This window comes from Melopsittacus undulatus, chromosome 10 (assembly GCF_012275295.1).
Source record: "Melopsittacus undulatus isolate bMelUnd1 chromosome 10, bMelUnd1.mat.Z, whole genome shotgun sequence".
Classification (NCBI taxonomy): domain Eukaryota; kingdom Metazoa; phylum Chordata; class Aves; order Psittaciformes; family Psittaculidae; genus Melopsittacus; species Melopsittacus undulatus.
Window position 1 is genome coordinate 23532204 of NC_047536.1, and position 18652 is coordinate 23550855.

The 18652-nt window shown below is 38.8% G+C and overlaps 1 protein-coding gene across 1 annotated transcript in view; it reads left to right on the forward strand.

The window, feature by feature from the left end:
- The window catches only part of ITCH (itchy E3 ubiquitin protein ligase), a 61665-nt gene that overhangs the window by 27927 nt on the left and 15086 nt on the right, over positions 1-18652 (forward strand). Inside the window, exons 3-14 of the mRNA XM_005147523.4 lie at positions 1591-1729; positions 3971-4095; positions 5236-5373; positions 7497-7539; positions 9808-9977; positions 11210-11459; positions 12766-12861; positions 14080-14254; positions 15231-15297; positions 16313-16397; positions 17767-17895; positions 18514-18586. Of these exons, the coding sequence (XP_005147580.1) occupies positions 1591-1729; positions 3971-4095; positions 5236-5373; positions 7497-7539; positions 9808-9977; positions 11210-11459; positions 12766-12861; positions 14080-14254; positions 15231-15297; positions 16313-16397; positions 17767-17895; positions 18514-18586 (1490 nt within the window). The remainder of the gene's footprint in view (positions 1-1590; positions 1730-3970; positions 4096-5235; positions 5374-7496; positions 7540-9807; positions 9978-11209; positions 11460-12765; positions 12862-14079; positions 14255-15230; positions 15298-16312; positions 16398-17766; positions 17896-18513; positions 18587-18652) is intronic.

An 18652-nucleotide genomic window follows, 5' to 3' on the forward strand; every position in this document is an offset into this window, starting at 1 on the left:
AAAGACAGGAGTGTTACAGTCAGCGCTGTTTAGTGTTTAAAAACAAACAGAAAATCAAATCACCAAAACAAACAAACAAACAAAACACCAAGACATATGTGCCTGTTTATGTTCATCCCCATTCCTGTCCTGTGTGTTGTACCATGTGTTCTGTCTGTCCCCACCTCAAACCTCTAGAGCAGCAAGTCAGAGAATCATATCTTAGAATCAGAGAGTGGTTTGTGTTGGAAGGGACCTTAAAGCTCATCCAGTTCCAACCCCTGCCATGGGCAGGGACACCTTCCACTAGAGCAGGTTGCTCCAAGCTGTGTCCAACCTGGCCTTGAGCACTCCCGGAGATGGGGCAGCCACAGCTTCTCTGAGCACCCTGTGCCAGCGCCTCAGCACCCTCACAGGGAAGAGCTTCTGCCTAAGAGCTCATCTCAGTCTCCCCTCTTGTCAGGTTAAAGCCATTCCCCTTGGCCTGTCTCTACAGGCCCTTGTAAAAAGTCACTCTCCAGATTTCTTATAGGACCCCTTCTAGATCATTAGAATCATAGAATCATTGAATAGTTAGGGTTGGATCATCTAGTTCCAACCCCCCTGCCACGGGCAGGGACACCTCACACTTAACCATGCCACCCAAGGCTTCGTCCAGCCTGGCCTTGAACACTGAGCATTCACAACTTCCCTGAGCAACCCATTCCGCCTATCCAACTGATGTCTCTCCAATTTAGAGACAAGGATGTTGTGTGGGACAGTGTCGAACGCTTTGCACAAGTCCAGGTAGATGCCATCAACTGCTCTACCCCTGTCCATCAGTTCTGTAGCCCCATCATAGAAGACCACCAAATTGGTCAGGCAGGATCTCCCCTTAGTGAAGCCTTGCTGGCTGTCACCAAGCACCTTGTTGTTTTTCATGTGCCTTAGCATGCCTTCCAGGAGAATCTGCCCCAAGATTTTGCCAGGCACAGAGGTGAGGCTGACTTGTCTGTAGTTCCCTGGGTCATCCATTTTCCCCTTCTTGAAAATGGGGGTTATATTTCCCTTTTACCAGTCATTGGGAACTTCACCTGACTGCCATGATTTAGAAAAAAATAGCCACTCAGAATTTGCCTTTAACTTTTCTGTAAGTTTGCATTGATACAGAACATTTAACACAAACTTATTTTTCTTAATTACGTTTTCTTCACCAGAAGTGGTGGCAGTTTTCCATGATTCCTTAGTGAAGAAGACAGAGCATGTTAATGAGCTTTTTAATGAGCAAATGTAATAAACTCCTGGAATTCTCTTGGCTGGTGATAGGATGAGGTTGTAGAAGACATTTTCTACTTTCAACACCTAAGCCCTTTTGTGGATCTTATACTGATTATTGTTAGTTATAGTGTCTGATCCTACAGAAGTGCTGTTGCATGTTTTATGCATATGTGAATTATAGCATCATATGAAATGATCTGGAGTGCAAGAGCATTTTTGTCCATCTAACGTAGATTGTTTTTCCTTGAGTGTGTTTGTCAGGCAATATGATACTTGAATACTGAAGCACACAACTGAAAAATACTGTTTGCAATTGAAATCTTATTGAGTAAATTACTTTTTTTTTCTCTACAGTTATTTCAGCAAAACTCAAAGAAAAAAACAAATGGTTTGGACCCAGCCCTTACGTGGAAGTCTCCGTAGATGGACAGTCAAAGAAGACAGAAAAATGCAACAATACAAACAGCCCAAAGTGGAAACAGCATCTTACAGTGTAGGTTCCATGCTTTTGTTTTCCAGTTTACTAGAGCAAAGTTAATGCAAATGACAGTGAACTTCAGGTTTGTGTTTTTAAGCCAGGCATTCAGTGTTATATGAAGTGGAGATATTTGTATTAACTTCTGGAGCAAATATCTTAGAATTGTACATCACAGAATCACAGACTGGTTTGGGTTGAAAGAGACTTAAAATTCATCCAGTTCCAATCCCCTGCCACAGACAGGGACACCTTTCACTTGACCAGGTTGCTCCAAGCCCTGTCCAGCCAATACTGATATCAATTTCTTTGTCTGTTGTAAGTCTTCTCAAAACTCAAGGGAGCACAAGGGGCAGGTGAATACTTAATCTCTGAGAGCAACTTTCTAGGAAAAAAGTTTTGTGAGTCTCTTCTGTAGTATGAGCTCTCCAATGATGGTCATTGTTCTGCTGTTGCCAGAATACTTTTAAGAAGGACAAGTTAAAAATCCAGGCTTTTTGGTTTCTCTGATCACTGGGAGAGCTCCATTATTCTCCAGGATATGCTTTATTCACATGCACTTTCTCACCTGCCATCATCTTGCTACAGAAGATTTGGTTAAATTTAGCAGTTCTGAAATAAGCATGTTTTGATTTGGCTTGTTTTGGAGCTAGAGGGAGGAGGATATGAGTAACTGCTGTGACAGCAAATCTCTCCCTGTGCACGTGTTTCTTCTCCGGTAGGGGCTTTCCCTGTACATTACTGTTAGCATGGGTCTGGAGTGGAAGGTCTGACCACATATGTAATCCTTGATCAAGAGCTTCCAGGTTTAGGGAGTAACACTGCTTTTCTAGGTAACACATTTTTCTAGGAGCAGAGGTCAACAAATTCAGACTGTCTGTGTTTGGCAGAGGCTGCAATATTGTGGTTTTATGACCTTATCAGCCCACAAGTGTTTTCAGGGGGAACTAAGGCTCTTGTTTGGTCTATGGGGAGGCTGATATTGTGGCTGGTTGTACTGTGTCTGCTCTCTGGAAGGTATCTTTCCAGTTTATAGCACCATGCGTTGAATGAAATTCAGATTGTTGTATCACTAAACCAAGTAAAAATGTAAGAAAAGCCTCAGAGAAGTGAAAGGGGTTAGAAATAAATGATTAAATTCTTTGAATTACTTGATTTTGAATAAAGGGAAACTGTTGTGATAGTTTGGTCCATAAGCGTCTTTTTTGATAGTAAACCTGGAACCAATTCTCACGACATTATCAAATTAGCACACTGTAGAAGTAATATATCCTACTCCTGGAGATGGTGAGGGGACCTTATGAATTGTGAAGTCATGGGAGAGATAATGTGTTCTTCTGGTCCCAGGAAATGCATTGTGAAGCCAGAAGTACACTAGTAAAATGCTAAATACTTTTGTATACATTCATTTATGTATACATTGTATACATACATGTATACAATGCTAAATACTTTTGTATACATTCCTACTCTGTCAGAATGCAATGTAAGTATGTGCCACCTTATGAGGGGAGCAGTCATTCCAAAAATAATTCTGGGGATTTCTGAGTACTTCACATTTTATGGAGTGTTCTAATATGGGGCTTTTGATAAGAGCCTGTAGGGACAGGACAAGGGGGAATGGCTGTAAGCTGCCAGAGTGGAGATTGAGATGAGCTCTTAGGCAGAAGCTCTTCCCTGGGAGGGTGCTGAGGTGCTGGCACAGGGTGCCCAGAGAAGCTGTGGCTGCCCCGTCCCTGGCAGTGTTCAAAGCCAGCTTAGATGGGACTTGGAGTAACCTGTGGCAGGGTATTTGACCTGGGTGATATTTAAGGTCCCTTCCAATACAAACCAGTCTGTGATTCTGTGATTTTCTTCTTTCATAACCTCTACAGAAAGCAAATATGGTGTCTTCCCACTGTGTGAAAAATTCTCACATCAGGGTATGCAAATACTGAACACTCATGAAATGTGAATCTGCAAGAATCAGTCTGGTTTTTATAATCCTGGTTACGCTTGGATGCAAATTGTGAGCTGATAGTTTTTCTGTAGGTATATCCCTTGAAATAGTCATAGTAAAAAACATAGTTTCTGAACAGCTTTGCAACAGTCTTGTGTTTAAGTGACAACCTGCATACTAGGGTGTGATAGAAATGGTGTGATGTTAACCACTGCTGTTTCTTCGTTTTTCAGTGATTTTAAGCAGCAGTAGACTGGTCAGTTCATCCATTTCACCTGCCAACAAATGGCCTTACTCAGTGCTTAACTTTTTCTTTTCAGAATTGTCACTCCTGTAAGTAAATTAAACTTTCGAGTCTGGAGCCATCAAACTTTAAAATCTGATGTCCTTCTGGGAAGTGCTACTCTGGATATCCAAGAGACTTTGAAATCAAACAGTATGAAACGTAAGTGCTGTGTGCAACTCTGTAGATGACCTATAAGGTTTCCTTTTGTGGCTACAGGCTGCATTTATGATCTTCCTTCCAGTTTTTAGTGTCCTCTTATTTCATTATAGACAGGCTACTATGGTGCCATTGAAAACCTGGTATTCTTCACTTTACTGGTCTGTGCAAGAGGGAAAATCTAGTTAAAGAAAAATGTTTCCTTTTATATAGCTTAAAAATCAAACTGAGATCTTCTTAATGTTAGGAAATGTATAAAGTTATTTTTGTTCTAAATAGTTTTTCATGCATCTCAGAAGCAGTTAGCTTTTAGGAACTTTGTACATCCTAGGAAGGTTGAAAGAAATGTGGAATTCTGCACCCCTGGTACAGAATTTCTGTTGCGACAGCATAAAGCTTTGTGCTGTCACACTTAAGTTCTGTCCTTTTAAAGAAGTGTTTGCTTCTCAGCTTCCAGATGTGGGCACTATAAATGCAGCCTGTTGATAGCAGTGTAATAAGGTGTTGTCCTGCCAAAGTGTTACCGCCCTGCTGAATCTGAGTGAAAATTACCCAAGGGGACCTGCATTGTTGTCTATGACACCTGATATCCTGCTGTAGTCACTGCATTTGTGTTTCAAACTATTTCATCAAGGACTGAAAAGCAGCTATTTACCCTGAAAATACCTTTGGTCAGGGGATATGATGGAAAATCTTCATGTTCTAAATGTGAATATTGATGTCATTAAGTAAATGTAAAATATTTTAATCAGACAATAGAATTGATACCTGCTTCATATAAGGTTAATTCCATTTCCTAACTACAGGCTTTTGAAGACAGGTGTATTAATTGCTTTAGAACTGTGAACAGAAACATGAGACTCAATCTCTGCTGTGATGATAATCCTTTCATTAGCCAACAACAAGCTTATGCTTCAACTTTCTCCTTTTTATAGAAATAGTAACTTTTCCCTGACATCTGGAAATGATTAATTTTATCACAAAACCCAGAAAACATTATGAAGAGACAGATCAGTAGTGCTGGGGTTTGTTTTGGTCTTTTTTTCCCCTTGATCACTGCGTTCTAATAATGGCTTTTTGAATAAAATGTACTTTTTTGTCATGTAGTAAGATAAATCCCTGTTCTTCTCTGTACCTTTTCAGTTGAGCAGGTAGTGGTGACATTGCATCTTGTTGGTGATAGAGAACCAGCAGAAGTAGTAGGAGATTTGTCTGTCTGTCTAGATGGCATGCAGGTAGATCCAGAGCTCCTAACCAATGGTGATGCCTCAAGTACAAGAAGTAAGTAATTTTCAATTCAAATGTCTTCTACATATGTATACCAGATGGGTATACAAAGGTGGTTTTTGTTTTTTTCTGGAGTCTTTAACACAATGTTTTAATAATAACAGCAGCGGTTTCTATAACTTCCTGTTTGTAGAGACCAGAACTCTTACACACTTTTATTTGAGGTGGATTCATGGTCCATAGCGAAGATTTTCAGCCTTACTGTAATGAAAAGAAGATCAACATCTTTATTTTTTGGCCATTGTTAACATATCTAGCAATCACAAATTGTAATGAAACCCTCAGCTTCCCTGAATGTTTAATAACATCAGGGGAATAAACAGAAAAGTATATAAAGGAAGTTAGTTTAATAATCCTCATCATCATCAGTACTCTGCTCACTGGGAGACTTGGGTTTATATTTGTTTTTCTTAAAATATCTCATTTAAATAAATGTTTTCATAGACTTTGTTCCCTGTGGAGTGCTGCAGAGAGGGATCCACAGTTCTGTTTAGTTGGTGCCTTCAGTTTCAGATAGTTAGTATGAGTTTTAACTGAAGATCTTGAATACATGTAAAAATGTGGAATTGCATTAAAATAAAAAGTAACGGGGTTTAATTCCACTGGTGCAGGACAGGAAATGGAGCATTTCTGAGGGTACTGTACATTGCAGAATAGAAACAGATAAGAGATTATTTCTGCAGAAGGCAGCATTGGAGGGACTGTGTCCTGCAGCAACTGGCTAGGCAGCCATCTGGCAATTTCTAGGCTTCTGCAATTTTTTTAAAGCACTAGAAAACGTTGCTTTGAGATTCCACCTGAGTATCATAGGAAAATGGAATTAACACACAAGCTCTGTGACCATTATTTCTTAAAGCGTTCTTTGTGTCTTGTTAAAAAGATCAATCAGATATTCTGATTTGTAAGTAAAAAACAATGCTGGGTTATGTGGGGTTGTAGAGCAGGGCTGAGGTGTGTTGATGTGATGTTGTATGAAAGTAACAGATACTCCTCTTCTGCAATACCTGGTTTTCATCCATGCGTTCTTCCATTTCCTGAAATTCACTGACTGAGAAAAAGGTGCTAGCGGGTCGAAAAAGGCAGTGGAATTGAGTACTGTCATAGTTTTGGCCTTGACAGTGAACACAGACATTGATATATCAAGTCAGAAGTTCAGCAGAGGGTTTTTGCATAATCAGGGCACTGGAACACATGGGGAAAGAGTTAAATCTTAAAGTAGTCTTAACATGTTCTTATTGTACAGGCTAAAGGGACCTGCAGGCAAATACATTGTTTAAAATCACTTCCGTGCTGAGCTTGCTAACAGCACATTATCATTGGTCTTTATGTGTCTTTGCCTTAGATCTGTGCATAGCTCCTATCAGAACTGATAACTAACTTCTTTGTTAACGACATTTGTTTAACTCTGTGTAAATAAAGTAATTGTGCTGTCTACGTGAATGAGCAATTCTGTGCTACATATTCAAGCCTTGGAAATGCTGGCACAAAAGGCAAATATTTCCAAGCTGGCTGAATAAGCACTTGCAAAATGTTTGCAAATCTAGGCTGAGCTGCTATAATTCTGTTTCGAGTGCAGCCAGATTTTGTACCTCCTTGAATTATTTTATGCTAAATACTTTGCAGAGAAAGGGAAGGGTACAGGCTAGAATGCTCTAGGAGATAAAGCCCCTGTAATTGCTTGCTAGCAGAAGCAGAGAGAAGATTGTAGAGAAGTTCTTGCCCTTCTTGCTCTGCCTGTCATTGTCAAAAGAAAATATGAAAAGTCAGCTCCACTTGAAGAATGATGAACACTGCTTGATACTGCTACAAAGGCAGGAGTCAGTTACTGAACTCTGCATGTGTTTAGAAATTTTCATAAGGTCAAATGATAACCTGTTATTCCATCCAGAAGGTGAAAATATTACAGTGGCAGTGGTTAAAAAATAGATATACACAGACAGACATATAAAGACATGCAAAGTGTGTACAGTTTTTTAATAAGACAGTAAATAAACAGTGCATAGCATACCATCTCCATATTTGAAAGAAATGTGAACATTATAAACTTGCTTCTTTTCTTGGAAATTATTCAGAATGTTGCTTATACTTCTGTTGTCTTTTTCTTTGTGGTATTTAAGGTCCTACACAGAGTGATAGCTCCAAAGCAAGGAATGATACACGGTAAGGTGCTTTTCCTCTTGTTTTTTATCCTGCCTTTTAGTGTTTGCAGTTTTGAAAGAGGAATTGTATGTTCTGTGAAGAAGACAATCAAAAAACATCAGAGTATACCCTATAACAGTGTATATTAAAATCTGAGCATTTCAGATTCTAACCCCTAAACAAAAATACTGTACCATTGTGCATTCACAAAAAAATCCCACTGATGAGTAAAAGGCACTGGTTATTTTTGCACTGTTCTGTTTTATAGCATGGAGCTATCAGAATTATATTTAGCTTTGTTAAGAAGATCCCAAAAGCTCTAGCAGTTGCAGTGTTTGTTTTAAGGTCGATATTGGATTATGTACCCTGCTGTTTGGTAGGATAAAAGTATGACCATACTCAATGGTGGATTAACCTGCAGTGAGCACCGTGCCACTTCAATTAGTTCCCAGCACTGCAAGCATTTTAAGGATCTGTACAATGCACAGCACTCTTAGGTGACATCTGGAGTGCTAAGTTAAAGTCACTGTTTTTAATAGGTCATAACTCTTAGTTATGTTGGCTGAAGTGTTCCCATGAAAGCTTATTTTTGTTCTGCTTGCTTTTCATGCTCACTAAAATGTTTCTGTGCTTGGGTGTTCAGAATGCCTGAGTACATAACAGTAATAATAGCTGATTTGGGTTTAGTACCAACCAACAGGGGTTTTGGTGTCACTAAAGGTCCATTTTGAGGATCATGTAAATGTACTGTAGAGATAGGACATGGGGTAATGGGTTTAACCTAAAACAGGGGAAGTTCAGGTTAGATATAATGAAGTTCTTTACTATGAGGGTGGTGAGGCAGTGGAAGAGCCTGTCCACAGAGGTGGTAAATGCTCCATCCCTGGCAGTGTTGAAGGCCAGGTTGGATAGAGCCCTGGGCAACATGGTCTTATGTAAGATGTCCCTGGCCATGGCAGAGGTTCAGAAGTAGATGACCTTAAAATCCTTTCCAACCCAAACCATTCCATGATCTGGAATATGACTAGCAGTGGCTATTGTTACATGTAGAATAATGTTTTGATATGCATTGATATACCTTAAGCCAACTGGTCAAATACACTAGAGATAAAAGGTTAGACTTTTGACTTCAGTGTTCAAACAGCAGCAATATGGTTTCTGACACTGAGGTTACAACTCTTCCAAACTTCAGATCACTCATGATTTGTATATGTTTTCATAGTCATTTCCTCTGGGGTTGGTATGAATTATATGAACCACACCTGGTGTAGAGAAAAAGTGTTTGACCAACCCCAGTTCCTCTGCGGTTGATGTGATATGGTATGAATTATGTGAACCACACCTGATACAGAGAAAAATGATAATGAGGTCAGATGTACTTAATGTACGTGATTCTGCTTGATCTTCTGTGACTTGGGATTTACTTTGGCTTACCTGTGGTTGATTTTGTGTACAGTTAAAGGAAGGTCATTTTGGAGGTACTGAGCTGAAACCTTAATCCATGGTTTCATTCCTGATGGTCTCTGTACTTGACCTGCCAATCCACTTGGATTTTAGTTGATAATCTTTTTATTTTACTCAACATACTTTGAATATAAAATGCTTTTAAATTAAAGGTGTAGATACCTGTAACTCTGCGTAAGGAGCTACATCAGAATAATACACTGCTAAGGAAAACTGAATCATAGAATAGCACAGAATGGGTAAATACTTCTATTTCATAATTCTTAAGTTTCTTAATTCTTGTAAAATTGAGAAACTTATATTCATAACTGTTAGTCAAAACTTTAATGCTTAGTACTAAATTCTCCAGCCCTTTCCAGAATTCAGCTTAGGAGAAAAACTGTGTATGTGTAATAGTTTTCTAATGGAGCATTCTGTGTCCTTTGAGCATCTGCTAGCCCTGTGGAGCAACACATGCAGGCTGTTCTCAGGTCATGCTCAACTTCCTATCTCATTAGAGACAGGTGGAATTCATCGGTGGAAATAGCTGAGCAGCAACATCCAGAGCCTGGGCCTAAGGCAGGTGTATTGAGTTGGGAAATGAAAGAGGAGATTTCAGTGACAGATGTTACATACATCTATTGCACAACCTCTTTATCAGTTGAGGTTTCATACACATCAGGAGATAAACTTAGCATGCTTATACAGATGTATAGGTTTCTATTATTATTATGAATGCAAGAGTCTAGTCTAGTCAAAATTGTTATGTTCTAGTGTCTTTCATAAAGTTTAATGTCATCCATACCCTATTAGAACAGTTTTTGTTTCTGTCTTTTCCTGCAAAAGGACTAACTCAAATGGCCTTGAAAGTGGTGAAGATGCTTCTCCCAGTGAAAACAAGACTGTTAATGGCAGTGATTCTCCATTACTCACAAATGGAAGCTGCAAACCTTCAAGACCTCCGAGGCCTGCCAGACCACCTCCACCCACGCCCCGCAGACCCACTTCACTAGCTGGTATGTGTGCTAGGGGCAGGCAGTAATTTCAAAGCTGTACATTCTTTTGATAAACATAGTAGTTTGATGCTGACTTTTAACTACATTTTTAATGGTAAATTCCTTGGCAGATAACTTCAGAGGGACTATATTTTAGCTTGCATTCAGTACATATTGTTTAATCAATGTTCCTATTAGAAATTTCTTGTTTCCATGTCTGCTAAGTAAAGATTGCAATGATGCTGCCACATGTAATGGAGCTTACACCAAAAGAACACAACTGAATGCTATTACTGCTCTAAAATATTCACTGAGTTTGAGAAGAAATCTACTGAAGGGCTCACAGAATTGTCTCAAGTTAATAATACTGGGTTTTGAAATACTACTTATTAGTTTCTACCAATTTAGCTAAATTCTGTGAAACAGCAGCACTTAAAACATTCATTACTCTCTTGCACTCAAATAGATAGGTTGGGTGGTTGTTTTTTTTTAATTTTTTTATTATCTGATAATTTAAAAACTACAAAACTTTAGTCCTGATAAAGTTAGTTAATGTTTTTAGGGTAACTCCTTCGCCCTCATACACTGCAGTCTTCCAGCAGTCTCATTATTACAGTTGATAGATGCTGAATCTGGATGGAAAACTGTAATACAGTAATGATGTTTAAAGATGAACCCAGTGTAGGTCAGTAATAAGGCCTGACTTGTATACAACCTTTAATCCCACCCACCAAAAGGCATTAAGAAAAAAAGAAAGAACATGTTTAAAGAACATTTTGTCCTCCCATTCTGGTAATTTCTTTCCATGTGATACCAAATCTCTTCTTGAAAATTTGTTTATGATCGTTTAAATTATTATTTAAAATAATAAATGGAAAATAATGCAATCATCAATGCAAGAAAGTAGGTTTTTGTTTATAGTCATTTAGTGTTTACAGGATGTATACAGCTTACTTTGGTAAATACTACCTATTCTATCAGGAATGTCAAAATCCTGCCCTTGATAGCAGTTCGTGGATTAAAGCATCTTTATGAAGTGAGACAAAATTGCTTTTGAATTACTGTTTGTATAAAGTGTGCAACGTAGCTGTATGTGTGGGCTTTGAGATACCAGTTCTTGCGTGTTTACTTTTGTGATTTACAACCTCTAAAATAGATTGATGATAAATACCAGCTGAGGATAAATACCAGCTGACGATAAATACCGGCTGACAATGCTTTATCTTCTGTCTTTGATATCTTTGACATCGTAGCAAGTGCAAATGGTGCTTCAACCACATCCACAGAGAACGATGGGGCCAGTGCAGGATCACTGGCAGGTCCAGCTGCAAATACGTCTTCCGAGCAGAGCCCTGAGGGGGCAACAACAGGGGCAACAGCAGCAACAACAACAGCTCCTGCAACTGCTGCACTCGCCACACCTCCAGTATCAAGACAAATCCAGCCAGTAAATCCTCCACCTCAGGCAGTTACTACAGTCAGTCAAGGTCCTCTTCCACCTGGGTATGACATTATTATTATTATTATTATTATTATTATTGTTTTTGTTATTCCACCTGGGTATGACTTTTTATTATATTTATTTATTTATTATTATTATTATTATTATTATTATGGTGTTTCTGGCTTACTTTATTTTACTTACAGCAGGTAAGTCAATATTACAAAGTATTTATAACATCTGCCTTTTGCTGCGTAACAGAAATCCTTCCCTCAGTACTAATTTGGAGGTTTTAATAATTGTTTTGTCTGGTGGGCCTTCTGGTGTGGTTTAGTCAAGAAAATAATTAATCTTTTGGATATCTTTGATACTTGTCATATTTTCCCATGTCAATTAAATATAGAAGTTAGTGTGACAGCTTGCTGTCTTTAAGTTAGAATGAAGTCAGATATGTAGAGGAAAAGCTACTATTGCCTTGCATATTCTGCAGCATATCCTGAAGGTTTGGACTTCATACTGCAGCTCTTGGGAGTAGTATGGGCTCACTATTTGTGTTTCAGGCTCTTATGAAATTTACTAGATGGATGGTTTGTTGCTGCAAAGCTGTCACTTAGTTTCTAAATTTAAACAAAGTTTCTGAACTCTTTGAGAGATGGAAAGCAAAAGCTTCCTAATGTGAATGGTGCAATTGGTGAAGTTTCTGCCTTAATTTGCAGGCAGTTGAATCAGAAAGTAGGAAAATGCTGCATTGCCTCTCTGCCTTACAGGGAAACTGTGAAATATAAAAGCAGTCTTGAAAACACTGATTGTTGCTTGACCATTTGATTTCAACAGAAATGGCAGATTAGCATGCTTTTGTTCCTGTGGTGTTAACCTCTGATGCAAATACAGGTGTAAGGCAGTATTGCAGATGCTGCATATGCAGAAAATGTGACCAGTGCCCTTATCATGAACTCTGCAGAGTTGCATATTGTGAGGATTTAAATTGAATTAATGTTACTTTGAAAGGGGATTATGCTCTACAGATGAGGATATCCAATAGGTTATTGATATATTTGATATTGAATGCAAATCTTTGCTTGGTTGCTTGCTAAAACTCTATATGTAGGCATGAACTTCAGCTTCAATTTCCCACAAACTGAAAGTGGTCACATAAAATGCTTTTATATTCTAGTTGACACAGAATTACCTTTGCTATGACCATTGTACCACAATGTACAGCGTTTTGGTGCATCTTGTGAAGCATGTGTGAATTTCAAGCATTATATTTAGAAATAAGCATTTTATGAAAACAAGCATTTCTCATCTTTATACTGAAGATAAATGGTTGGATCTGGAGACAGATAAAAATGCTGTTTTGTTTTTCAGTTGGGAGCAAAGAGTAGATCAACACGGTCGAGTATACTATGTAGATCATGTTGAAAAAAGAACAACGTGGGATCGCCCAGAGCCTCTTCCTCCAAGGTGAGCTAGGAGAAGTCACAGGATGTCAGGATTTTGCAGAAATTGATTGACAGTTTACTAAAGCTAGAAAGCATGTTTGTAAAGAGAGATGTGAACCTAGTGCTAACAGTTGCTCCAGGTTGTCTCCCAGAAGCGCTGCAAAAATGCATAGTATTCATTGTGGAGAAGACTTGAAACTCAGAAGTAACAGAATCTGAGTTTTCTATCAAAGGTTAAGCAAGTGCATCTTTACTGAGAAATGGAATTAAGTTAAAGACAGTAGACATCCCCAGTTGTAAAAGAGAACCAAACCACAGAAAGTATTTTGGGATTGAGGTAACTGTCTGTTTGAACAAGAATGCCCTTGGTTGCCTCTTTATCCTGAAGCTACTGTTTGCAGCCTCTCCAAAGGTTCCTAGCTGCTAATTTACTCTTATAAAGCTTTGGTGATGATTTGGTTATTATATTTGGTTATTTGGCTTTTTGAGCTGTTGGCATCCAAGCAGCCTGGGATGTTAGTCTCTACATGGAAGCAGTTTTACTCTGATGCCTTTCATTCATACTCACATGGTTCACACACTAAACAGAATTATGAAGTAAAAATATGTGAAATAGTAAAGAGAACTTGATACTAAAGAACAAGAACTGGCAGTCTCATAACGGGAACCCACCTTTCATACTCAATGTATTTTGAACTCTGAGGGGTTTGACTAGTGATTCAGGTGTTAGCATTTTCATTCAAGTTTTATCAGTAGTACTGATTTCATCTGAACTGAAAACAATAATGAAAAAGAAATAAAAGAACCAAACCAAAACCCAGTGCCCACACCTTCCTTTTTCACCAAGTCAGAGTGTACAGCCCAAACTGTCAGAGGGCTTGCTGCCTTTTAGGAGAAGCCAGCAGACCATAGTCATATGGGTTGGGCATCATAAAAGCAGTAATGACAGTTTAGTATTGTCAGTGGTTTGTGTAGCTCTTAAACTGTTTCAAAAAATCCTGGAAATGTAGTAAACAGAATGAGTCTGTCTTAGGATAGTAAGCAACAAAGTAAAGGTTGTTCCCTTCAAACAATTTTAGCTTTTTCATACTTTTAGTGGAGGGTAAAAAGGAACAAAGATGCCTGTTGATGAGCCTGTGCTTTATATGCACTTCCAATATACTGCCTGTTGCCTAAAAGTGCTTCTGAGCCCTTCAAATTGTCTGACATTGAGAACTGTTGCTTGTAATTCTTTTAAAAGCTGGGAGCGACGAGTTGACAACATGGGGAGAATTTATTACGTTGACCACTTCACAAGAACAACAACGTGGCAGAGACCAACGTTAGAGTCTGTCCGGAATTACGAGCAGTGGCAGCTTCAGCGCAGTCAGCTTCAAGGAGCTATGCAGCAGTTTAACCAGAGGTTTATATACGGGGTAAGGAATATAATGGTAAAAAATTGGAAAGATTGAGAGAGGCATCTTTTCAAATTTTCAACCCATCAGTCTCTCTTTTGCATGTTAGAAGTGTATTTGGGGTTTGGCAATGCTTGTGGGTGACTCTTCCCCATAAAGTCACTGCACTTTATTATGGGTTATTCTTTATGATAATATAGTGTCTTTGTGTGTGTAGCATAGCAGGAGGTACTAATTGATGACCTTTGTTCATGTCCTCACAATGACTGCAAGCAGCACATGTGCAATGGTTTTTATTTGTCAGCTGAGTATAGGTGGTGTTCTTTGATAAACTTTATGTACAATATTGATAAAAGCCATTGGTTCAAAACAAACTACAGCTTAGTAATAAAGCTGGTTTGTTTGTATTATGTCTTGAATTGTCTTTGCCAAAGATCTGGAAGGTAAGCAAGCTCACAGGACATGTACTTCTGTTTTGCATATAATCACAGTAATAATAATAAGCACAATGAATGTTATGAAAGCAGGGAAACTGAAAATAATCTTTGCAGAGCCTTAAATCCATTGTTTACCTCTGATGAATAGCAGACTTAGGGTAACTTCAGCTCATACTACTAGTTTATCAAGAATGGTGTATGTTCTAGATTTGGTGTATGTGTAGAGAATAAAAATGGACCTCATAAATGCGGGTAGGGAGGAGTGTGCTGAGGGCAGGACTGAAAAGGGTTGCTTTCTGATTGTTTTGGATGCTACTGTACTAATTTTCCTCTGTGTATGCAGGGGAACTAAACAAAGAATAATTATTTTCTTGGCACTAGAGTTAATGAAGCATGCCAAGGGCTGCAAAATAGGCCCTCTGTGTGGAGAAAAATAAACTGTTGGCATCTTACCTTATTTGTAACATTTACAAAAATGCATTTTCTTCAATAATTCATGATGCCTATGGTATAACATCTGGAAAGCAAATGACTAGTCATTTTGTTTGTGTAACTTGCAGAACCAGGACTTTTCATCGACACAGAACAAAGAGTTTGATCCTCTTGGCCCTCTGCCACATGGATGGGGTAAGACTGACTTGCAGGTGTTTTGTAATGCAGTGTAATTAAACAATAAAACATATTTCTGCCAAATTAGTTTGTCAGCTGTTCTAGGCTCTTAAAATTAAATCTAATCAAATGTGCTGTTAGAACAGAGTCCTGACAAGGATGTGCAGTTTCTAAGTGGATTAGAAACCATAAAGTATTCTGGTTTAGTCCCCTTCTCAAGGGAAATAATAGCTGCGTTCACACTGTCACCCTTTTTTTACCCCTGTCATTAGACAGGATTCCTGCTCCCCCCCCCATCCCTTTCCTGCCAAGTCAGACTTGACATCCCCTCTAAATCAGACTGCCAAATTCTCACTCCAAGCCAATTTGTGGAGCCTTTTCTTATTGGTCTGAAAATCTAACTAATTTCTGGTGTGACTATGAAGAAGATACAAGAATGCAGGTTTCATGATACATAGGCAAAGTTCTCAGAGTTATGTAATTTAAAGCAAGTAATTACTTGGCAGAGTTAGACCTGGACTTTTGGCTCTGGTTTTCGAACAGAACTATTCCTATAGTTGTGCTTTGTGGCACATATATAATATTTCAAAGAAAGTTCCTTAGGCTGCCGTTACCTAGAAAACAACCCAGGGAAGTTGTGAATGCTCCATCCCTGGCAGTGTTCAAGGCCAGGTTGGGTGAAGACTTGGGTGATATGTTTTAGTGTGAGGTGTCCCTGCCCATGGCAGGGGGGTTGGAATTAGATGATCTTAAGGTCCTTTCCAGCCCTAGCTATTCTATGATTCTGTGATTCTAAAACTGAGTTTCTCATCGTGTTGAGTTCCGCTATCAGTGTGACTTGTAGACAAGTGTCTACTTCCTGATCTCCTGTAAAATGAAGCATTTTGCCTGTGATAGCCAGATTTTGGCCTGAAGATAGAGGCTGTGGCTGGGTCCGTTGACTGATTTTATTTATTTTATTTGATGTAATCTCAGCAATGCATTAAGCAGATACTGATTTTTATTCTCCCCTCCCCCTTTTGCATCTTTTCAGAAAAGAGAACTGACAGCAATGGCAGGGTGTATTTTGTCAACCACAACACAAGGATCACTCAGTGGGAAGATCCCAGGAGTCAGGGGTAAGAAATGAGTTGCAGCTTTGTGTCAGTTTGGAATGAAAATGTAGCAAAGTGTAGAGCTAGGAAATGCAGCCCACAACTGAAGTATTGACTGTCTTACACACTGCAAGCAGCCTATTGAAATATTAAAAGGTACTAGCCAAAATGTAGCTGTCAAAATATTACGTAGTAATGGTAAAATTGCCAGGGAAGTCTTGCTCAGTAACAATAAGTTCATTCTCCAGAACAGCTCCTACTTACTCTGAAACATGTGTCTAAACATTTGTATCATTGGGGGTAGGATGTCTTTTATACAGGGATGGATGGGATAGTGCAGAGGATCCTCAATAAGGATTTGATTATTTCCTAGCTAGTAAATAGCTAAGAGGCAGGAAGAAATAAAACTTGAAAAACTGCAGCCCACCACCTCACACCTTTTAAAAAGGTGGAGGGAGAGGCATAGAGAGCTTGAGGCGCTACTGAAAGTGATGGAGTACTGTTTATTTTGGGCTTTGGTCACCCTGAGTCTCTGGAGCAAGGCAGGTTATGAAATAAGGGTGAGGGATGTTCAATCCCAGCTCTTCCTGTTTGAACTGAAAACTTCATTTAGTGAAGCAACTTCATCTGTTCTCTGTAGAGGAGTAAGAAGGGGGGTGGGGGAGGGAAAGCCAAGTACATGTGGAGGGCTAATAGGTGTAGCCAGAGGTGACAACTTTTACATCCCAGTCACCTCTGGGGCTGTGTGTGCGTGGAGAATACTGTTAATACAACCCAACAACCATGTGTGCTGGCTTCACAGTTAGAAGCATGGTTCTACAATGTAATTCTGTAGAGGGAAGTCACTGTGAGAACACTTCGAAGTGGTGATGCTCAGGTCTTCCAAATATATTGAAATCTATTTTTGTTTATACCAGACTTGAGGTGAAAGTTGTTGAATAATTCTAAAAGATCAATATTTGCGTTTTCTTCTATTTTTGCCATTCTGAAACTTTTTTGGATGCTGTGATTGCACATGAGGTACCAAATGCTGCCTAGTAAAATTAAGTCAGTTTTCAAGTAAAAGTCTATAGTTAGAAGACAAAATTATGTTGTTTAATGGAGGAACATTGCTAAACCTTGCTGACATTTTTCTCTTAAACTTCCATTTGCCCTTACTCAAGGTAGTGCAGTCAAATGAGCTAATGTTTATTTGAACAGTCATCTTGGCCTAATTGAGAACTCACTTGAAAAATTGAGAGGGGGAAAAAAGAATAAATATTGAATGCAAAGTTTCTCTCTCACTCTGTAGTTTTTCTAGATCTGACACAATTTTTAATGTGTCAGGTATTGCTCTTATGACTGAATGTATAAAGTTGATCAATTACCATGTGTTTTTCTATTGTATCCATAGTCAATTAAATGAGAAACCTTTACCAGAGGGCTGGGAAATGCGATTTACTGTGGATGGTATTCCATATTTTGTGGATCACAATAGAAGAACCACTACATACATAGATCCCCGCACTGGCAAGTCTGCTCTGTAAGTGTTTTGACTTTCAAAGGCTTAGTGTCATGTTGAGTTCAGCACTTGCTATTTTTAAAAGGTTTTTCTCTCCTTTTTGTGTGCAGGAAGTTTTATGTGTAGTAAGGTTTGTTAATTTTCTGGGTTTATTTCATCCACTGATAACTGTCCCTGAAGAAGGCAGTGTCTTGAACACTTGAGAATCCTTCTTGCCAAGCAGTATACAAGAAGTAAGGGTCGTGGAGGAGCTTCACCAGTACTGTTGATGACCAGATCCCTTCCTTGCAGATACAAGTCTGTCTGTCTTTGACTTTTAGAGACCAGGATGGACTTAAAACCAGAATTTAAGTCCCAGCTTTAATTAACTGAATGTTATCCCATCCTTATTGTTAGATTCTTCTTTACAATTAATAATCAGATACTGTGTAAAAGTAGTGTGTGTGCACTCCACAGTGGAGAAAACTTTTTTATAGTTTAACAGCAAAAAAAAACACACCTCAGAATCAAAAAATGTAAATAAGAAGCTTCCAACTAGATAGCACCTAAACCACTGTAAAATCAATACAGATGCAGGCATTTACTTACATTACAAAACCACTTTTGAAATTTATTTGTTTGTTCTCCTTTTGGTTCCAGAGACAATGGACCCCAGATAGCTTATGTGCGTGATTTCAAGGCAAAGGTCCATTATTTCAGATTCTGGTGTCAGGTATGGATTCATCACTTGGGAGTATTTGTTAGCATTTTTGGGTTTTGCTTACATGCTTTAAATGAA